The sequence below is a fragment of the Vanacampus margaritifer genome, chromosome 6, assembly GCF_051991255.1.
Source record: "Vanacampus margaritifer isolate UIUO_Vmar chromosome 6, RoL_Vmar_1.0, whole genome shotgun sequence".
Taxonomy (NCBI): Eukaryota; Metazoa; Chordata; class Actinopteri; order Syngnathiformes; family Syngnathidae; genus Vanacampus; species Vanacampus margaritifer.
In genome coordinates this window covers 22,995,627-23,017,854 of record NC_135437.1, presented here as the reverse complement: position 1 = coordinate 23,017,854, position 22,228 = coordinate 22,995,627, and the positions used below count along the sequence as shown (strand labels likewise).

General features: G+C 40.2%; 1 protein-coding gene across 1 annotated transcript; it reads right to left on the bottom strand.

Annotated features, from left to right (window-relative positions):
* Window positions 1-149: 149 nt before the first annotated feature.
* On the bottom strand, window positions 150-17,611 carry cry2 (cryptochrome circadian regulator 2). Its single transcript, XM_077567909.1, has 12 exons — window positions 17,287-17,611; window positions 16,300-16,408; window positions 15,646-15,788; window positions 10,752-10,936; window positions 10,415-10,503; window positions 9,051-9,191; window positions 8,833-8,958; window positions 6,959-7,144; window positions 6,724-6,875; window positions 5,507-5,709; window positions 4,141-4,221; window positions 150-4,050 (listed from the first exon to the last, which is right to left on the bottom strand). The coding sequence occupies exons 1-12, from the start codon at window positions 17,442-17,444 to the stop codon at window positions 3,491-3,493; spliced, it is 2,133 nt and encodes a 710-aa protein (XP_077424035.1). The 5' UTR covers window positions 17,445-17,611; the 3' UTR covers window positions 150-3,490.
* Window positions 17,612-22,228: the final 4,617 nt, after the last annotated feature.

The following is a 22,228-nucleotide window of genomic DNA, read 5'->3' as shown; positions in this document are numbered from 1 at the left end:
ATTTACCTCATGTTCATGGGTTGATAAATTGAATACTGTTGCACATCAGTAATTTTATTGTGTATTCTGTAGGAAAGACTTGCATTATAGTGTGCATTTACTGGAAATGTGACCCTTTGTAAAATTAAGACAGTAAATGAGACACTGTATGGGTTTAAATATTTTATGTACAAATTCTGATAAATACAATATGGAGAACACCACAGGCTTTTCTCTACATTCATTAAATACAAGCAGCATTGTCAATTGCCAGGTGAAAAGTATGGCAAATATTAAAACTCGACTGCACTTCATTATTTTGAGACTTCGTAAGATTCCACGACTGGTGTCATAAAAGATATTACAAATCTAAACGACACGTTTTCCACTTTTAAGAAAGACTCATGGAATCTCAAACTTTCTGGATTCTTTTGGGAGGGTTAGAAAATTATTTGCACTTGGATGTATTCTATTGTAGAATCATGTGAACTCTACTTAGCTTGCTCTGGTCTCATTCTTCGCTTTACTGATGTCACAGCATTATAAAATATTAAACATGATATATTTAGTGACAGCTGTTGCAAAGGGAAACTGTCTGTATATTGTATACATTTACAGGTAAGAAATTTTGTCTAGCTCGTCCGTCCGTCTTCAATTCTGCTTATCCGGGGTCGGGTCGCGGGGGCAGCAGCTTTAGCAGGGAAGCCCAGACTTCCCTCTCCCCCAGCCACTTCACCCAACTTCTCCGACGGGATCCCATGGCGTTCCCAGGCCAGCCGAGAGACGTAGTCTCTCCAGCATGTCTTGGGTCGTCCCCGGGGCCTCCCGCCGGTAGGACATGCCCGGAACACCTCCCCAGGGAGGCGTCCAGGAGGCATCCGAACCAGATGCCCGAGCCACCTCAACTGGTTCCTCTCAACGTGGAGGAGTAGCGGCTCGACGTTGAGTCCCTCCCGGATGACCGAGCTTCTCACCCTATCTCTAAGGGAGAGCCCGGCTACCCTGCGGAGGAAACTCATTTCGGCCGCTTGTATCCGGGATCTTGTTCTTTCGGTCACGACCCTCATCTCGTGACCATAGGTGAGGGCAGGAACGTAGATTGAACGGTAAATCGAGAGCTTTGCCTTTCGGCTCAGCTCCTTCTTCACTACAATGGACCGATACAGCGTCCACATCACTGCAGACGCTGCACCGATCCGCCTGTCGATCTCCACCTCTAACCTACCCTCACTCGTGAACAAGACCCCAAGATACTTGAACTCCTCCACTTGGGGCAGGATCTCATCCCCGACCCGGAGAGGGCACTCCACCCTTTTCCGACTGAGGACCATAGTCTCGGATTTGGAGGTGCTAATCCCAACCGCTTCACACTCGGCCGCGAACTGCTCCAGCGAGAGCTGGAGATCACGGCTTGAAGAAGCCAACAGCACCACATCATCTGCAAAAAGCAGAGATGCAATGTTGAGGCTACCAAACCGGACCCCCTCAACGCTTCGGCTACACCTACTGTAGAAATTCTGTCCATAAAAGTTATGAACAGAATCGGTGACAGAGGGCAACCTTGGCGGAGTCCAACCCTCACAGGAAACAAATTCGACTTACTGCCGGCAATGCGGACCAAACTCTGACATCGGTCGTACATGGACCGAATAGCCCGTATCAGGGGGCCCGGTACCCCATACCCCCGAAGCACCCCCCACAGGACTCCCCGAGGGACACGGTCAAACGCCTTCTCCAAGTCCACAAAGCATATGTGGACTGGTTTTTGTCTAGCTCTTCTTTGCATACTGCCATGGTGAAGCATGAACACACTGAACAAAACAAACACCGCATTATTTCTTCATAGACATGGTGGTTTGTAATCTGGCCCACAGTGAAGGGGAAAACTCATAGTTTGGGTTTGAAATATCTTTCCACTCATGGGGCCTTTATGACACCGTGTATTCTGAACATCTATACATAATATACATGTGTGCCAACAAAAGCTGGCCACAGAAGAACATACAAAGTAAGATAAGATACAAGAAACATTTGACTCAGATTTGAGCTTTTGCCAGTTTGCAATGCATAAAAGAGAACATGTTAAATCTATCACCCTGATCATCAAAATACACTGCTTTATCTAGTCAGAATTGTCAGCCCTCTGGGCTTTAATTGCACAGACGTTTCAGGTAATCCTGTGGTATCTATCTGGTTTGAGGTCTCAAACTGAAACATTGAAACTTTCAATGGAGATGTTCATAGAAGCAGGAGAAAGCAGGGAGGTGCTACAGCTGACAGCGAGGCAAAAATCATATTGTTAAACAAGGCTATGTCACGAATATTTATTGAGTGTCCATCACTTGTATATTCCTTTAGACCACAGTTGCAAACTCAAGACCCAGGGGCAAGATCCGGCCCACCACGTCCTTTTATGTGGCCCGCGAAGGAAAATCATGCGAATCCATGTCATGTTTCTTGCGAGATACAAAATTGCAAATTGTCCTCACTTTTAATAATGTTGAGATGTTACAAGCGTTTTTGTTAGCAATCCCCCTTTTCAAACAAATTTGCCTGTGACAAAAATTAGTTTGCCACTCTTGCTTTAGACAAATTGTCTCTGCAGTCTCCAAAATATTCGTCCAACAAAACACTGCTGTACTGCTTCAACTTGGAAGTTACTGTACAGTCCAGACTCTGAATTAGGCACACCTGCACAATCTAAATGAGATCTAATGCAGCAAGTGTTTTAATTTTACAAATATAATGCTCAGATTATTATCAAGGTTTATGTTAAGTTTGTACTGTGGAATTGCCGGAGCATACCGTAAATACAATTTGGGTTACCTTATTTGTCTACTAGGGGCAGCCGTGGCCAAGTGGTTAGGATAGACACCTCCCACCGTGGTGACCCCGGTTCAAAACCATCAACCCCAATCCGCCCACTCGCCCGAGTAGAACACCAATAACCCGTTAGTGCTTAACCAGTTCCCTGTTGCAGTGTGTGGGTTTGCTGTGATGGGTCAAATTATGTGTACATGACAACCCCCCCCCCCCAAAAGATGATTTGTCATCTTCTACATAAAAGGCAAAACAATTACAAACTCCTAGTATGAAGCTGTCAAGTTCCGCACAACTGCAAAATACTACCACTACAAATATATTAAGTAAATATTTATGCCGGTGTCAATTAAAACTGGCATTTTTATGGGAAAGAAAGTTGGAAACACAGAATTTTGGGTAAAATTATCCCATTGGATCCGATTAGATTTTGCATTTGTACCTCTAATGTTGTAATTGTGGATATTAGCTACATATAACCATAAAACCTTCATTTTATTTGTCCAGTTTTCCAGAATAGATGTACGATGCTACTTCTCTTGCAAGATATGGAACAGAAGAAAATGCAATTTGGGTTTTTTGTGCAAAATAAACAAATAGAGAAATTAGTATTTGGAGCTCCATCTCCAAAGTGCTAATGCATTTTATCATTCTGTTTGTAAAAGCAATGAAGGTTTTATTGTACCGTGTATTACTGTGGATGTCCTGCATAAGTCTCCTCCTCCATTCTCTCTTCCTCCATCTCCACACCTTCTTCCATCTTTTCATTCCCTTCTCCTGGCTCTGTCTCTTCCTCATCACCTCTCCTCTCTCCCTCTCTGGTTACAGCATGGCTGCTGTGTCGTCCTCGTTGCCTCTGGCCACGGCGTACCTTACGGGTAAAGCTTTTTCTTCTTTGTCCCAAAGAAGACGTCTGAGTTAGGGCTGTGGCTGGACTAGGAGACTGGGGCAATGTGGAAAATAACGAGGAAGGCGTGCATGTCTTGGACCTTGATACGGGGCTCTGGGCTGCTGTTGAGACTAATAAAGAGGGACAATCTACAGCTGCTGAGGGGTCTGCACATGTTGACGTTATGGTTGCAGAAGGATGCCTTTGTGAATCTGAAGAGTTGATGAATGTGTGGGATGAACATTTCATTGCATCACTCTCCAGTTCTGTGCGCACAACATTGTGGGATGATGTGCAGACTGTGGATGAATCGGGAGGTACAGAGCAGCCAGTTGTTTCATCGTGAACTATGGATGGAGAGTCTGGGGGGGGCAATCACATGCTGTTTTATTAACGGAACCAATCGTTTTAAATCTGGGTTAGAATAAGAAATATGTTGTGTGTCCTCTCACCGGGGCCACTGCTGGTCTGGGACTCATCAGTCATCAGTGGCTCTGCCTCCTCCTGGATTGTCGGTACTGATGCAAGCAGACCTGAAACACAAACAATGATTAAACATGATACGATTACAACACAGAGTATATTATAAAAGAAACCCATCAACTCACTTTTACAGATGCATTTCATCTGCTCGCTTCTACATTGTATTTTTCTACAGTCTAAAAAAAACAGCACTTAGAAGAATACAGACTTCTGCCTTGCTTTAAATGCCATGCCCCAAAGTAAGGAAAAAAGGGGGGGGGGGGGTAATATTTGAATATAAAATGTTGACTCATCAACAAATGAGCAGAACTTGTTAAGTAGCAATGCAACCGCTTTCAATACATACAATTACAAACTACAACTACTGGTAAATATTGTAACCGGAACCTTTCCAGAATATATTAATGAAGAACTTCACTTGTGAATTTATTAGCCCTCGTAAAGCTCCCATAGCAATATGAAGTGGAATATATTTATTCCACAAAGCCAAGAAATGTATCAAGAAAGACATGTCTGCCATCTACCATGGCCTGGATTCATAACAATAATACATTCCTACATCAACAGGAGATGTACTTGTTCTTTGGCACAACCCTCGACAAACCTTTGTGGAAATGGGTTAAGTAGTTTTTAAGTTAGGCAAGATAACTATGGGAAAGGAAGTAATAAATCAATCGCTTTGAGGTACAGTGGAACATCAGTTCAAATGTCACAATCAACAAAATGGCTTATGAACATAATTTTCGGGAAAAAATTACTTAGCCCTACTAAGCACCTTATGTTTAAAAAGGCTTTAATGCAATCGTTATATTGACTAGTTAATTTGACACAGTAATTTTCCTCCGGGCCCTTATTTTGAATTAAAAAAAAAAACAACAACATCGAAAATACTTGTATTGTGATACACTTTTCAGCCAAATTGCCCAGTCCTAATTGCTCATGACAATTTTAGGAGGAAGCCTAAACGTATGTCCACTCAGCAAAGACTACCCCGGAGCAGACATGGCAAAGGAAGATAGCCGGTGCTAATGTGAAGTACAGTGAGATAGGGGACAGGAGATTTAAAATGTCCCTTCCACTAATCTTTATGGTTAGTGTGTGAGGTTACCAAAACAAAACGGACAAACTAACCGCTGTTACCAAATTGCAGTTGTTTGTTCATATTCAACCTAATAAGCTGCTGCGGCCAATGAGTGACATCATGCACGCTGTAAGCATGAAATTACAAATTCATTTTCCTGGTGCCTTTGCGCTGGTCAATGGAGACTTCAATCATGTCGCTATTGCTCTACTCCTGGGCATGTTTCCACATAAATAATAACAAGACAGACTTACTGAGTCCTCTGTAATGTGAGAGTTGCTGGTAAACTTGTTTCATCCTCTCAATGTTTAGTCTGCTGCTCTCGGCGTGGTTGATCATTGGTTTCGGATAGTCCACACCCACCACACAGTTTGCCGCCTTTTGGACTGACTCTGGCGCGTTCCAGGGCTCGTAGATGTAGTGATTTGGGTAGTCCTTTAAGATGGGGATGTAACGCCTGCAGGAGAGTTTGATCTTTTACAAGATTCAGGTCAGACTAAACAGCTGCATTATGAAGGAGACAAAGTTTCTCATAGATTCAATATAAAAAAAATAAAAAACAAAAAACTGCTCATCACTCTAATGCAAATGGTAGGGGATCAGGATCATATGTCATAAATAGTAAAAATCTGCGAGGAATTGACTGTATGGCAATTGCCTATAAGATGCCTTAAGATGGCAGCAACTACCGAAAGATGCATAACTCACGTGAATATAGTTTTATGGCACCAAGATGCTGCCAAAGCAATACTGTATGACAAAAGGCTTTGGCTTGAGAAACAATAATGAACGGAAACCACTGTACATTTCACATTTATAAAATGAACACAAACTAAGTATAATTAGAGCGAAAATGTCCATTTTAATCTTTGGCAATTCATTTCATACATGAACTTTCTGGGTTTATTTTTGCATGCATTTATTACGGTTTTACAGCAGCTATACAGTAAGGGATGTAACAATAACTGCAATACCATGATATCGCGATATTGAAATTGCCACAATATCATCGTTGTCATGTCACAATATTAAAAGCAGCACATCTGTTAAAAAAAGGTGAGGCTGTATTCCATTTGTGTAGTTTTAGAACCCCTGGTGGTTAGTTTATTATCGCAGCTAAATATTAATTAGGAATGTTTTGGCCACTGCGGTGATTATCCCTCATATAAAATCATACCAGCAAATATACTTAAAACAATTTGGGGCAATATCAATAAGTTTTACACATGTATCACAATTTTTATTTTATTTTTTTTAATAACGCCAACCTCCCCACAATATTGGGATAATTATCGTATCGTGAAGTTCACATCGTGATATTTATCGTATCGTGAAGTTCACATCGTGATATTTATCGTATCGTGATGTTTGGATATCGTTACATCTACTATACAGAACGGCCGTACACAAGAAGGTTGAACAATGCAAATGCTGAACCGCAAATATGCAGGGTTTTCCATATAGTTCCTACCTGATGTAGTCTCCTGTTGGGTTAGTTCTTTTTCCGAAGCCAACAGGACAGTAGCAGTGGAAAAACTGTTGAAAGAAGGCACTGCAAGACAGCCACATCCAGCTGCCAGCATTTACACTCCAGTCTGCATCCAGCAGCAGCTCCTCAAACACCTGCAGAAACAAAATGTCACTCAATTCCAATTTATTATATTTATAATACCTGGTAGGCAACTAAGTTTCACATCCTCTCCTACCTTCATGCCGCTCTCCCAGCTGATCCAGAGGTCACCCCTGGTGAGGAAACAAGCTACAGCGTGCCGAGCCAAGCGGTGGATCCAGCCCTCCTCTCTGAGCTGGGTCATGATGGCGTCAATCCAGGGGTATCCAGTCCGGCCCTCAGCCCATTTGGCTAACGCTTCTGGATTTTGATCCCAAGGAATCTGAAGACAAATTCATTATTATCATTTCTAACCCTTTGCATTGTCATGATATTTAATATATTCCTCCTGTTCTGGGGATAATAAAAAAAAAAAACACATGATGCCCACTGTCTATCCAGTCAGCCATTTTCTGCACTGCTTTTCCTCAGTCTCAAGTAAGCACAAGTCCATCCCAGATGACTTTAGGCAAGAGGCACAGTACACCCTGGATCAGTGGTCAACCAGAGTGCCCAACGTAAAAATTCTAACAGAAGGATAGCCACTGTGCTACCTCCTTCAAGCTCAAGCCCAAAGGGCAATATTTTGCATGGCACATCACTGTTTACTGTCCACTTTGTTTCAAGTAGAAATCTGCACAAAAATTGCAACTACTGAAGTTGGCCAAAAGATCAAAAAATTAAAAAAAACTGCATAATCAAAATAAATTTGAGAACTGAAAGACAGGAGGAATTTTCTGACATAAATTGCCTCTCAATCTTCAATTTTCTGGCTGAATTGAAATGCACCGATCGATGAGCCAGCCGATTTATCGGCCCAGATTTTCTTCATTTCGGGTGATTGTGATCTTTCCCCCCGATCTTATCTCCCCTCCTAAGAGGTCTGAAAAAGTCAGCCACCGTCCTCTTCTGCTGAGATGAATAATATGCTTTCATTTTTATTTGAGAGAACTACTTCATCTACAGTTAAAATAACCCGCTCGTATTATTTCACAGATATAGTTCAATGTTTTCTAGTAAAACAAGATTGGAGCACTGAAGGTGTATGCTGCTTTTATGGGGGAAAAATCATCGGAATCGGCTGGTGTTAGATATTATAACATTTTTAATACTTCATTTTATTTTATTAACCATTATTAACATTCCAATTCTTTATATTAACCTTGTCGAAATGTTTTGTGTCCTTAGTAGAGCAGAAGGTGTTGATCTCGGTATAATTTGACCTTAAGCTGGGTCATACTATTTAGTCTAAAAAAGTTCCTTCTCAGCGTTTTGTGCGAAAACACATTTAGCCCTTGAACTAGAATTTGTCTCAAAAACACCCAACTGACCTTGTTTACGCCATCTGCTCATGGAAAAGTACTCAGAGATATGTTTTGTCTACAAATAAAAGAGATGAGGTCCTAAAATTATAAAAGCCGTTCGACACCCGGAAGAGACACATTTGACGCTCTGAATCCCACCTGTTTAAGTGATGATTAGAGGCAGTTATTTGTCCAGAGATTCTCTGTTTTTTTATGAAATCATTTTTGCAAAGGTGTATTTTTCTTACATTAAATCTATCTTCATTTTTGGAACACGCAAAGAGGACATAATAATTTATTCCTCTTTCACTGGTCAGACGTTTTAGAAGATTGGGAATAAAAATGTGATTGGTGCACCCCTACCAGTATGTCCCTGCACACAAGTACTCCAAGTACAGACATAAGACTCACCACACAAGCATCAATAGAGCTCAGTATCAGCTCCTGCATATCTCAACTCATGTAGTTCCAAGTACACACAAAATAGACACGTCTAAAACGTGACACCATTGATTGACAGTTCAAGGTTCATACAAGGACACACAGTGAGAGAAAAAAAATCCATAAACCTGCAAATATGCGGGCGCCAAACCGGACATATGTCCTCATATTCACATTGCTAATGACAAATCCATACCCATCAGGTGCAAGTTTGATCTGTGCCCACCTGAACACAAATTGGGTTTCCATCCATACGGTCAAAGTTTGGGTTGTTGGTAGCAGCAGTGTAGAAGAATTCCCTCCATAACAGTTGACCAAAAAGGGACAAAGGAGGACTGCAACGTTTCCGGAGCTAATTGCAAACAAGACAAGAGCGTAGGGACAGCAATTGTGATCCAGCGGTTGAGGAAAGCAGAATAAACTAGCATCAGTCATATGTGGTACCTTCATGTAGAGCTCTCTGAGGTTGTAGTAGAGGACCCTGCAGGACAGGCAACCAAAGCGCAAATACGGACTCAGTCCAGCGGGACTGGCGTTTAAAGAGCACGTGTTGCCCCGAGGATGCTCAAGGTTAGCCACCCACACCTAAACACACACAGACGCATTCAAACAAATCAACATGTATTTGTATTTTGTTTAAAGATACAAGAGGCACTAGATTTTAGGGTTGTCAAAAGTATCGATACTAACACGTATCCGGATACGATACTACTTTGTCATGGTATCGATACTATCGATAGATGGTATCATTCTTGCAGCGGCCGTAGCGTAGCCTCCGGCGGCCGGAAAGCCCACTCCGCGACTTCACTTGCTCGGCTACGTTAAGCTGCTTTAAGTATGGCCAGTGTGGCAGCAGGACGGCCAAACCAGCCAGTCTTGGTGGACAAGAAAAAGCAAGATGCCTTGTTGTTTTGTTATTAGCCCTTAGCCGGCTACCGCGGTTAGCCGTATGCTCAGTGAACATTGCTTTGTTATTAGCCATTAGCCGCGGCCTCACAGTTAGCTTTATGCTCAGCAATTTTCAATTTTATTTATTTATTTTTTTAAAGGTGTAGCTGAGTGCAACTGGAGTATTTTTACTGATTGTTTGTTCTTGTGTAGTTTACTACCTCAAAATATAGTTCTGATTATTTGTATAGAAAACCACTTCAATTTTTTTCTTATGGGGTAAATGCCACAGACTTCCGAGTTTCACACATCAGCCCCGTTTCCAGCCACTGCCGCCCGCGTTCCAACACTCGCACCCCCCACCCCTGCGCCCCCCTCAGCTCTCAGAAACGTCACAAACCGGAACCGGAAACAAAGTTGATGTGTGAAACCCGGAAGTCCGGCCTCCTCCGTGGCATATACCCCCATTGATGTTTCCTATGTATGTTTTTACCTCAGACAACCAAAAATGTTGTCATTGTGGCAATTCTTGTATGACGTTGTCTTTCATTTGTTTTATTTATAATTTATTTGCATGTGTAAAAGTGATTGTCTTATTTTTTTCGTTTTCTGATTATTAATACTTTATTTAATTGATTATTTATTTGCGGTTATGTTAAATAAAAAATATTTTTCTATGGTAAAATGGTATCGATATATATTGAGTTTGGAATTTTAGTATCGTGACAACCCTACTAGATTTATGAGCTGAAACTAGAGCAAATGCAGAAGAGCCAGTAGTGTTGCAGGGTTATAGATTAATTGAGCATTAAAAATGCAACTGGTTGCATTGAACTGATTTTTGCCTCTTGAAGCTATTCCATTCAAAATATTAACACGAAACACAACAAGCAGGCAAGGACATTTTGCATGTAGATCACCTTTTTGTCCAAATGCTTGTTGAGTCTGTCCAACGCTTCGGACTCTCCTCCACGCCACACTGCTGGAGGCAAACCTTCTGTCTTGAAGCCTGGAGATATTGATGTCAAAATTAGTTCGGCCAAATAGCAAAGAGAACCTCTTGACCATTCTACCAAGCCTGACTCCGATTCGTATACACAATTCCAAGATCTGGCTGACATCTGTGATGATACTTGATGCTTTGCTGCAGAAATGATTAACACTATTTCAATCTAGACTTGTGGAATTTTAATGCATAATGTCATCTCTATGCAAAAGAAGATCAAGTTTCATGACTAATGTCAAACATCTGTTTACCCAATTCTTCCAGTGAAGGTATACTGTAAAGCAGGTCGTGGTTATCCGATATTTTAGTGTGACATATGTCCATCTGCTTTTGGTTGATGGGAGGCAGTGGTCTCCTGGGCAACTCCAGCCTGCTCACAATGGTCTGAAAACGTTTAAAGGTCAGAGGAGGGCTGTTGTTGTTCATCTCTATTATCCTGCAAGCAAAGGAGATTGAAAGGAACACATATCAGCAGTCTTATCTAAGGTACAATATCAAAACGTAAACTTTACAGAGACATGCCAAACAAACTCTAAGACATCAGCAAAAGCAGTGGATTCAAAATATTGGGATGTATACTTGTTAATTTATGTGCATACTGTATATATATCATATATACAGACGCTCCCCTACTTACGAACATTCGAGTTACGAACAACGGTACATACGAACATGTCTGCGCGCATGTCAAAAAATGTTCGGAAAGAGATGCTGTAAGTTAGATTTTTTATTATGCACCTTTTTCCGAGTACTGTAGTGCTTCTTTCCGCCGCTTGGCACTGTGAGAGCTCACCCAGCATTGGAGGCTCAGCAACGTGTTGAGGAGGAGGAAGAAGAAGAAACGCCTGTCGCTCATAGATAAAGCCATCGCACTCTTCGAGCAGCAAGACCCAAATATTGAACGTTGCACAAAGGTTGCAAATCAATTGAATGATGCCATACAGTGCTACCGCATCATTTATGATGAAAAAAGAAGAAAACTGTGCAATCGTCGTTAGATCGCTTCTTTCGGCCAGTTTCTAGTAAATCCTCCAAGGAAGATACTCATCAACCCTCAACTTCTTCCTACATTGAAGTTACGGAGGAGGAAGTAACTTTTGAAGCCCATTCCAGCGACGACGAAGAACCTCTCATGATATAAAATCCTCCTCCATCAAATCCTTAAGCATCGAGTACATCTTCCAAAAGTAAGTTAAACTTCATTTTATTTATCTTATTACGTACATGTACATACTGTGTGTGTCTCTCGCTCTCTCTCTCTAACATACGTAGTACAGTACTGTACGTATTCTCTTTAAACATAAATTATAATACAAAATATAGCACTGAAGCAACTTACGAACAAATTCACCTTACGAACGATCGCTCGGAACGTAACTCGTTCGTAAGTTGGGGAGCGTCTGTACATATATATATATTATATATTTACTTATATACTGTATGTGCTTTCACATCGCATGCTATATTTTTGAAGTACTGTATTTGACTGAATTTGATGTCATCTGTTTTAAATATTGGCAATACAGTGGCACTCCAATGACTCAATGTAACGTTGCTTGAGCGCGCGTGCATGTCTCTGCTTTTCTCCATTTCGCTCCCAATTAGTTGAATGCGTAATCAAATACTACAAACTGGGAACAAAATAATTCACACTCCACTTATTTTTAAGGGACATGTCAAAAATGTGTCACAACCTGTGCCTGTCGCTCTGTTAGTCGTCTGAGCTTTTTCATGCATGATTGTGATTTCCTACTGTGTGCCTGTTCATTAAACGCACCTTGAGTCCAATGTAGGAACGATTGCTGCTTTTCCTTCTGCTTCTCAGCGAAAAACATTTGCTCTTGATACAAAACGTTTCTAAAACTGAAAATTGAAACCGACACGCGTGTTCTTCATGTGTTTATTGAAAACATGCGTAGGCAATGCTAATGCTGTCGCGTGGCCTCCACTCTGCTTGCGCACTCCCGTGGAGCCTTAATTAGCGCGTCATACTTCTTAACAAGGAGTGGACGTCCAGCGAGCGCTACACTTAATAAGCTTAATTAGCGCTATATGCTTCTCAGCGAGGAGTGGACGTCCAGCGAGAGCGCTTCAGTACGTGAAGCCATCTTCTTGCGCCCTCTCGCACACACGCTGAAAGAGGCGTGTTGCTTACTTGAGGCGTTTTCCACATATCGGTAGACAGGCGGGCATGCTTGTATGTGTACCCGCCTTTAAAACAGAGTTGGCGGGTTGTCTCGCATTTATTTTTTTTAAGTACCGGTACTAAGAAAAAATGCTACCGAGCCGCTTTTGACGCAAAAACATTGAGGTACGGTACTGGTACCGGTATCGCGTGCAACACCAGTACAAACATAAAATAAACGTACATGAAAATTTTATTTGCGGTTTCATCATTTTTTTTTTTTATCCTGGTCTATCACGGCAGGTGTCCTAGCTTATTTAGTTTATCTGTACATTTCAATAGCTTGCTTCATCTTTTCTGTTCAATATATTACAATTTCATCATTTTCTATTTGTATTACTTTCCTTTAAACTTTGATTAAATACATTTCAAATTCAAAATATGTTGTACGTATGGTTGGGAGGGTTACTTTAAAAATACATTCCGCTACAGTTACTATTTACCTGTTTAAAAATATATACGTAAAAAAAAAAAAAACTCACAAATTTTTTATCTCTCTTTTTGCTTTTGATTTAATACCAAATATACAATAATGGGGTAATATACAATACTGGGAAAAAATATTTTGCAATATAAATACAAAACAAAATCCAATTATTTGATTAATCGATGGAATAACCAATATAATAATCTATCACAAAAACATTCAATTGGGACAGCCCTACCTGTCTGTCATTCACGACTCACAGAACCGTAGTTACGTACGTAACTGTCTTTACTATAACATACAACAATCCTTCATAAAAGTGTGTAACTTTCTTCTGCCATCTGCAATTCAACTTCATGGCTTATTTCTGTCTTGCCACTGAGGCTGATGACAAAGCAATGTATTTTTACTTTCTCGCTTATACAACCGGCGTATATCTGCCAGTACTGGATGCAGCGTTGCTGGATTTGCAGCAGACATGGCTTCCTATTGGTCATTTCACCGTGACTGCTTTGAATAAGCACAGTAATCACATGTTCTCAAGCACCCAAGCAAACGCCGGCACACCACCACAACTCTGTGCACACACAAACACTAAGCTTCTTTCCGTCTCATCCGCATGTACGGTATATTCCTTAGGGCTGCAACCAACGATTATTTTTAATAAATGTATTAATCTGTCGATTATATATATAAAAAAAAACGTAAAAATTTCCATCCCTATATTCAAATCATTTTTTTGAAAATTAACATAATTGAGATTCAGTTACTTGTTTCGTCCGTAACATGTCAGAATATAGGCAAACTTGTTGTTCATGGTTTTCCAAAGTAAATACGAAAGTTCGCAAATGCCTTATTTTGATTGAACACAAAGGAAAGTCTGCTTTCATGGAGGACTACATGAATCGGAGAATATTTACTGTTGACAGGCTGAAATTCCAAGGGTTTTCACAATTTTAAATTAAACAAGGTCTCTAAATGATTGAGTCCCAAAACCAATTGGCGATTAATTTGACAATTGATTACCTTTATTCCAAACGATCATGTAATAATGACCCGAGTACTTTCCATGTAGCACAGCAGGCATGAGGATAGAAGTTGCACAACTGGCATAAGGGTCTTCTCTCAACTTTCCACACAGCCATCATTGCCTCAACATTTAGAGAGCAGCGTGACCTAACAGGAGCATGAGATGCATTTCTTTCGCCTACTTTTGCCTTCTAGCTCCTCAGAACTTTGTGGGTGCCAATTTACATGCAAAAACAGAGTCAGTGGGACTACAACCAGTATGACTGTCGAAACATCGGCAACACTGTTATTGTTTTAGAGTGCAGAGACTAGCATAATGATTGCATTGGCACTACTAGCTCTTAAGCGCAAGAAACGAGTAGTGATCCACCATCTTGTTTCACAAGCGCAAACTGCTCAACCACTCCTCCATTCATCCACACTATAAAAAAAAATATATATATAAAAAAATTAAGCTGAAAGTGTAGAAATATAAAGCAAATCAAAATAAAGAAATAGAAATATACAAATATAAGTTAATTAAGACAAATGTATTGATTTGGTAGGTAACATGTCAGAAAATAGGCCAGAAATTATATTGATCATTGGTTTCCAAAGCACAAGGCTTATTTTCATTAAAGACTGCTTTTATGGTGTACGACAGAAATTGCACAATATTTATTGTTGAGAAGCTGAAATTTTGAGTGTTTGGACAAATTTAATTCTAAAAAGTATCTAAATTATGAATCGATTATCAAAAATAATTATTAATTTGATAATTAGTTAGTTGTCTAATAATCATTGCACCTTTAATGCGGTCCTTTTTTCCCCACTCCAAAATTGATTACATTGATATCTTGCGTGGCAGAATGGTGGACTAGTGGATAGCACATCAGCCTCACTGTCGAGAGCAGGCTTCAGTATTTTATCAGGCCGGCGGCCCGCCAGACTTGACCTTGAACTGATAATATTGACTAAATATTTTGCTTCTTTCTCATGTCATCTTCCTAAGCTACCGTATCGCAAGCACTGTAGCTGGGGAGATTTGCGAGAACGGCCGGAGACGCACCCCGAGCTGCAATTGCGCAACGTACGTCCACCCTATTAAACCAACTGACTTTCGCCCACAGCGTAGCATTCCACCCCACAGAGTAGACACAGCCCACCTAAAGCACTATAATCGCTTGTTGGATGTGGGTGGTGACTGCTGTTAGTCTCCCCTTGTATGTGATCTGACCCATTAGGTTGGAAATTAAGTTGGACAAGATTCCCATGGCATCCAACAACTAGTGGCATGTTTACTCAAAGTGCACCATTTGCCCGTGCATGCTCTATATTTTGAAAAATGTCTGCAAAAGACCAGAATTGTCAGTTAATCTAATTTGTGGAGAAATGTGTAATTTTTAACCAGAAGAGACCCATTCAACAAATAAAAATGTGCTCAACAAAAAATTTTAATTGAATATGAATTGTTTTGAGCTTAGCTTCATATTATATGTGCATGTATGTTATGTGTGTCACAAACCTGTCCAAGTTGTAGAGGGTATGAGAGTTTCTGACGATAGTCTCCACTCCAAACTCTTGGGCCATCTTGATAATGGCGCTGTCCCTCTCCTTCCCATACGGCTCTGGGTCATACTCAAAAGTTAACCGTGTCATTTTCCACTCCTGCAAAGACAAATAATTGTTCATTATCATCAGTGTTATTCACACTACACAATATAAGAAAAATAAAAGATGTAGAAAATGTAGATACAGATGTTGACAGATAAAAAATATATAATATTGACATAGAAAGCCTTTATTGTAACCATGAAGGTTGGATAAGTGAGATAGACTACTCACAGTGTTGAAAGGAATATGAGTGTTAATGTTGCTGTTTTTTTATCAAATATGTGTACATGAGCAAGTGGTTCCCATTATCCTACCATGCGAAAATATAAAATCAATGTGTATTCAATAAAAAGGAACATTGATTTACACCCAACACATTTTTAGATGGCTATGTTATCGCACATTAAAAACATGCTGACACAACCTTGTGTGACATGCAGGAACCGGGTGAAAGTAATAACCTTTTGCCTGCAGCAATGAAACGAAAATAAAACACCAAGCATACTGACACTATATTATGGTGGTATCATGTTGAGCACAATGTCATCATGACTACAGAACAGACCTTAAAAAGTCTTGGGAAAACCTCCGCAGGCTGCCCTCTGACAACAAACAATCTGGAGTTGAGCTTCTTCAGACTGCAGTCCAAGTCCTCCAGAGCCTCCAGCAAAAACCTTCAGGCAAAAAAAACGTGAGCCATTTATCAGGGATCGAATCACATTGGAGACAAATGCCCTCAATCTTGTTAAGTGAAGAAAGGGGAAGGCGTTATGGCAATGTAACACTGTGTACGTAATCTACTGTATTTTCACAAAAGGATAGCTACATCAATTCTGCGGCTGAATCAGATTCAATCATAAATCTAAAATAGAGATCTCAAAACACGCACACTTTTGAATGATTATTTTGAAGGCAAAATGAACGTTTGTAGCTAGTTAATTCATTTATTTTATCTATGTGTATATTGCAAATATTGTATTGTATTTGATTTCGTTAGGTAACACATACATTGATACTAAACGCGTCACAAATCCATTACATAAATCTAAGACGACAAAATCAAATTCCAACCCTAGCTGCACGTTAATTATCTACGTTATATAACTCACTGACCGTAAATCTTTTACCTAAAAATTGTTTAAAGAAAATACAAAATCTCGCGGTATTGCTTGAAACAGCCAAAGTGCATCTAAACAAATTGAGTGTCTGCAGTGATGAGTGAGATCTGTTCGATCTGTAACTAACACATAAGTAGCAAAATTAAAACCATCCGAGGGTCTTATTATTTCAATCGAGTGAAAAGGCAAGCGGTTAGTATGAATCGAATCAATAATGCATTTTCGACGAAAAACTAATGAAACATCGATCGACATCACAAAACGACCCAAAGTTAGCACCTCTCCATTGAAACTAGCATTAGCTACCTGACGGAAGAAGGAGGCCCGAGCCTCAACTCCTGACGTCGCATATCCAAAACGCAACGAACCATACAAATTGTGGGTTTATACGTCGTTGTAATCAGCGAATAATAGTAAATTTGAAAGTAGCAAACCTCCATCGGTTGATGCCCACGTTGGCGGCGCCAGCAAACCACGGGTCCAGGATATAAACACAACGCACTGTATTACCTCCATTGAGGGCCTCTTGCAACGCCGGATTATCGTGCAAACGAAGACATTTGCGAAACCAGTGCACTGAATTCACCACCATGATTCCTTCTCATTCTATCATAAGAGCAAAATTCAGACGGTTCAGTCTAGAAATTACGAAAAAAGAAAAGATTATTGGTCTAAATTGGTCGCGAACGACGAGACTCTTCCAAAGTTTACTATCTGTCAAACTGGCCTGGAGGCGAGGCGAGTTGGCGTCACTTTGGCGGGGGCTAGACGGGAGCGCACTGTAGGTGTGGCCACATTTCTCACGGCTTCGCTGGTTGGCTGTTCATATCATCAACAAATATGGCAGCATTTGATTGGTTTGTTTGGGAGACATTGGTTGACTGTTGGAAAAAGCAGAGTCATGCTACATTATTAAATGTCTAGAAATTCCCGCGAAATGTGTGACGTGTGTTCTTACTACCACGCATTCACACATGAAGAGATTTATTAATTTGTTTAATTATTTTCGATTAGCAGCCTCGCGATGTTTAAAACACCCCAAATCTCAAGAGTTAAATTATTTCTCTTCTTATTTTTTTTAACGGCGATTGGAATCTGTTGTTGCATTACCGCCACCTGTCTGTCTCTCTGTCTCTCTGTCTCTCTGTCTCTGTCTCTCTGTCTCTCTGTCTGTCTGTCTCTCTCTCTCTCTCTCTCTCTCTCTCTCTCTCTCTCTCTCTCTCTCTCTCTCTCTCTCTCTCTCTCTCTCTCTCTCTCCCCCAACTTCATCCCCACCAGCTGTTTCTAGTTACCACTGCCAATTAATTGGTTTGGGGACGCCTTAAAAGAGGCTTTGGATCAGCTATGCAATTGCAGTCAGGCTCCGTTGAAAGTTATTTGTTGGGCTTCAAGCAGGTAAGCAAAGTGTTTGTTGGCCGTTTATTTGTTGGCCGTTTATTTGTTGGCCGTTTATTTGTTGGCCGTTTATTTGTTGGCCGTTTATTTGTTGGCCGTTTATTTGTTGGCCGTTTATTTGTTGGCCGTTTATTTGTTGGCCGTTTATTTGTTGGCCGTTTATAACCCCCCTCCCCCTAACTTTTTATATATAATGTCCTTACAGACATATCCTGACATCATTCCCTGTCCCCTCCACCAGTGTTATGTAAGTAATTTTGTTGCGTATGTGGTCAAATGTACAGTGGACATGTTTGCGTGGTGGTAAAATGTTTTTTATATATCATCAGGATGTGGATTTCATGTCTGCTGATTGGAAGCATAATCTGTAATCTTTTACAAAAAGGTATGATTACTTTTTGTTCTCTCAATGCTAGTGCTTTGGTTTTTATCTTATTTTTATTTATTTTTTTTAGATTATGGTTCTTGTGCTGCTCCCCCAGTAGTTTACTCATCTGAGAAGGGTTATTGGCCAAACATCTATGATCCATCCCAGTTGCATGCTCCTCTAAGTGCCAGTTCCAATGCTGAGCCTGCTGGTCAAGAAAGCCAAAACGCACCTGCAGGAGATAATCTTCAGCGTGCTGGTTTGGCGCAGTGGGCTGTTCTCACTGACCGGTACGGTGGTGCGTCCCCAGACCTGAATGCGTTTGTACCACCTCAGCCGGATCAACAATGGCAAGCCGCTAGCACTTATGATGCCAGAGATGAACGCAACAAGCCAGTCTTCAGTCATGTGTCTCACCTAGAGCCAGTCTACTCCTTTGACTCTGGCTCAAGATACAAACGAGGAAGAGTTGTGTTTGCTCAAACTCGTTACTTCCCTGGTGAGCCCGGTTATCCCCTTTGGCCATTCAAACCGCATTTTGGCAAGTATTGGAAGAGACCTGCTAAAACTGGAAGGTCTGGTGGCTTTTGAAAAGATCCTGCTGGTAAGACTTAAACTGCACAATTCATAGTCGGTCTGACACTAATTTAGTGTTTTTTTTTCCTTCTCCAGGACTGGTGTTCAAAGGACTGACTGCAGCTTCTGTCTCCTGGAGGGCTGTTTCTTGGAATACCAGTACAGTCTAAATAAAATTAAAAAAAACAACTATTTGCTTTATTTGGGTTTGTAGATGCATACAGGGCCTGATGAGCCGGCGTATTTGGTGCTATTTCCTTGCTTTTATTTTTGCTACAAGAGGCTGATCCACAATTTTAGAAGAGTAGATCATTAATGCTAAATGATGCGACTCTTACAAAAAATATATGGGTTGAGCACTAACGTATGCAGCTTTATGTCTGCTCGCGGTCTTCTCATTCGATTTCTGGCACTAGCGGCCCTAGCCAGTTTTACCTAGGGTGGTGGGAGGTTCAGTTGGGTGGGCAGACATTATAACCCTAATGCACAGACACATTTCAAATTCAGGGTTCATCTTCTGTATTTCGTGACAAGTTTTATGTTAAAAGTTGAGCTGTAACCCAGGCCTTGTAGACTATGAAATCACAATTCTCAACTAGGGGTACCACAAATGATTATTTTGCTTGTTGACTAGTCACTGATATCCCATAAATTGACTAATCTCATCATAGGTAAATTGCAAAATATCACATCAGCAAGCAACTGTTCTTACATAAATGATTCAACTTAAAGGTTTAATTTTTTAAAGTTGCTTTATGTAGAAAATAGAATTTTAAAAAATGCCACTTGTGGCTGAAAAATGAAACTGCACACTCCCTTCTCCACATACATACACAATGCACGCATGATGTAACATCTGCAGACAGATGGTGGGAAATTTGAACCCGAATCCAGTCTGAAAGCTAATAGTGAGTAGACTTGCAGGAGTACCCATTGTGAACAGCTAAAGTGTTAGAAGATGTTTGAGTCATAAATGGTCAAATAAAAAGGCTAATATTTTGCATAAAATATTTTTGAGCCAATGTCTACATTGAGCAGCTTTAAGCTAAAAAGAAACCTTGCCATGATTTCTGACATGTTTATGATGGTGCATGTAGTGGACCAAACATGGATGAGGATGACGTTAACTTAATCCGCCATTTTAAATTTAGTCTCAGTTTTAGTCCAGTTTCAATCACGCTGGTTAGTTTTTACCATAGTCAACCTCATCCCGTTTTTACTTAGTCAATTTTTAGTCCACTATACATCTAGCATTTTAGTCTTTATTTTAGTCCAAGAAAATGTAATTTTATTAGTCAACAAAAACTGTCAACATTTTAATATAATTTTAGTCAGGATAATCATTTTAACCCTGTATTTTTTTGTCAGCAGATTATATCGAACATTTCGGATCTAAAACTATTTTACATACAATTTTCTCAACAAGTGGCTACTATGGCTCCATGCTATGAGCTAGTAAATCAGCTAGCATTAGTTAGCGCTCTGATTAACATTATTGTTGGAACGTTACAATTGCTGGATTAATGTTATGTTATAACTATATTTTACTTCTTTTTTTAACCATTCACTGTGAATCCACCTCCCCTCTGACCCATGTGTTATTGCATGTTGCATTCACTAGCTGCAAATTTGAAAGAGGGGGATCACATGACAGCGTCACAGTGACAGATTAGCACAGACAAGATTTTACAAAGTCATATAATTTTCATCTCGTTTTTGTTCATGAGCTAAAATGTCCATAGATTTTAGTCCAGTTTTTATTAGATGAAGTAAATTTTTGTCTCGTCTTCATTAGTCGGCAAAAATGCATACTGATTTAGTTCCAATTATTGTTTATTAATGAGGGTTTTAGTCTAGTTTTAGTCAGTGACAAATGCGTGTTGATCAAATTATTTTTGTTTAGTTTTAGACAAGGACACAGGCCCTTCAATTTTAGCCAAAATAATTTTAATCAAATCAGAGAAAAAATATCTAACAAAAATTCCAACATCAACTAATAGCTACATTTTTTGGCCAAATTTAAAAGAGGTCAACTAAACATAACACAACTCAAACTGGACTGACCTCCAAACAAACAACTCAGGTGGTTTAGACCAACCTAAATGAACGCAAAAAGGAGGTATGACTATTAATCAAGCAAAATTACCAACTTAATTCAATGGGAAAAAATCAACAAAAATAAATATCAACACTAACAAGTGAGAACTAAAGTGCATTTGAACCAAATTAACAGAGAAATACCCTAAACAAATCATTAAACAAGCACATTCCCCCCTCCAGTCTTGAACAGTGGCAGGCGCCAGATCTCATCCCACCTTTCGGCTTGGTTGCTTCCCTCAAACAAACAAAAAATGCAGTAAATATTCAAATATTACCTAAAGTGAAGTTAGAAAACACGCGTCCAAAAAAAAACTAAGGACTCATGTTAACTGAAAATATTAGGTATTTATCGGAGCAAATTCAAACAATACTAACACTATGGTGGTGGTAATGATATTCACCACAGTGCAACTTCAAATGGAGACACTGTGTCCTTAACATTTTTGGCTGTAAATGATAAGTGCGTTTTAAAATGGAACCAAAAGCGATACACTGTGCTAGAGAGAGCTTGTGGAGGAATATACAGTTACTGCGCATAAGTGACTTTCGCTAGAGGCAGTATCATCCAGGGTACAATATAATGTGAGACCTTAGAGAGGGTGGGGAGTGGTACATTGTGACCATGTGGGGGGTCACTACAGCCTTGAAGTGCCGTGGTCTTGACTTCAACCGAACTGGACCACTCTGCTCTGATGTCAAGCATATTTGTTGCTCAGCATCCCTACTTAATTTCATTTATTATTTTGTGAAGGGATATTTGTCCTTCAACGCATTCGGTACGGTGTACTCTTGTTTAACAATTCAACTGATGCACACTCAGTGATTTCTGTTTACGGGACGCAGCATAAGCAGATGGAAGAGCTGATGATGTCATGCCTTGTGATGATTGGTTGGTCATGACTTCCTCTCCCCCCCCCCTTTCTCCCCGTTCGCCTTCT

What these genes read in the sequence shown, in the direction of transcription:
- cry2 (XM_077567909.1), bottom strand. Translation starts at nt 17,444, where the DNA reads ATGGTGGTGAATTCAGTGCACTGGTTTCGCAAATGTCTTCGTTTGCAC. An exon ending in GTGGGCATCAACCGATGGAG is followed by an intron (nt 16,409 to 17,286) that starts GTTTGCTACTTT and finishes TTTTGCCTGAAG; the next exon opens with GTTTTTGCTGGAGGCTCTGG. An exon ending in ACCCTCTACAACTTGGACAG is followed by an intron (nt 10,937 to 15,645) that starts GTTTGTGACACA and finishes CTTTGCTTGCAG; the next exon opens with GATAATAGAGATGAACAACA.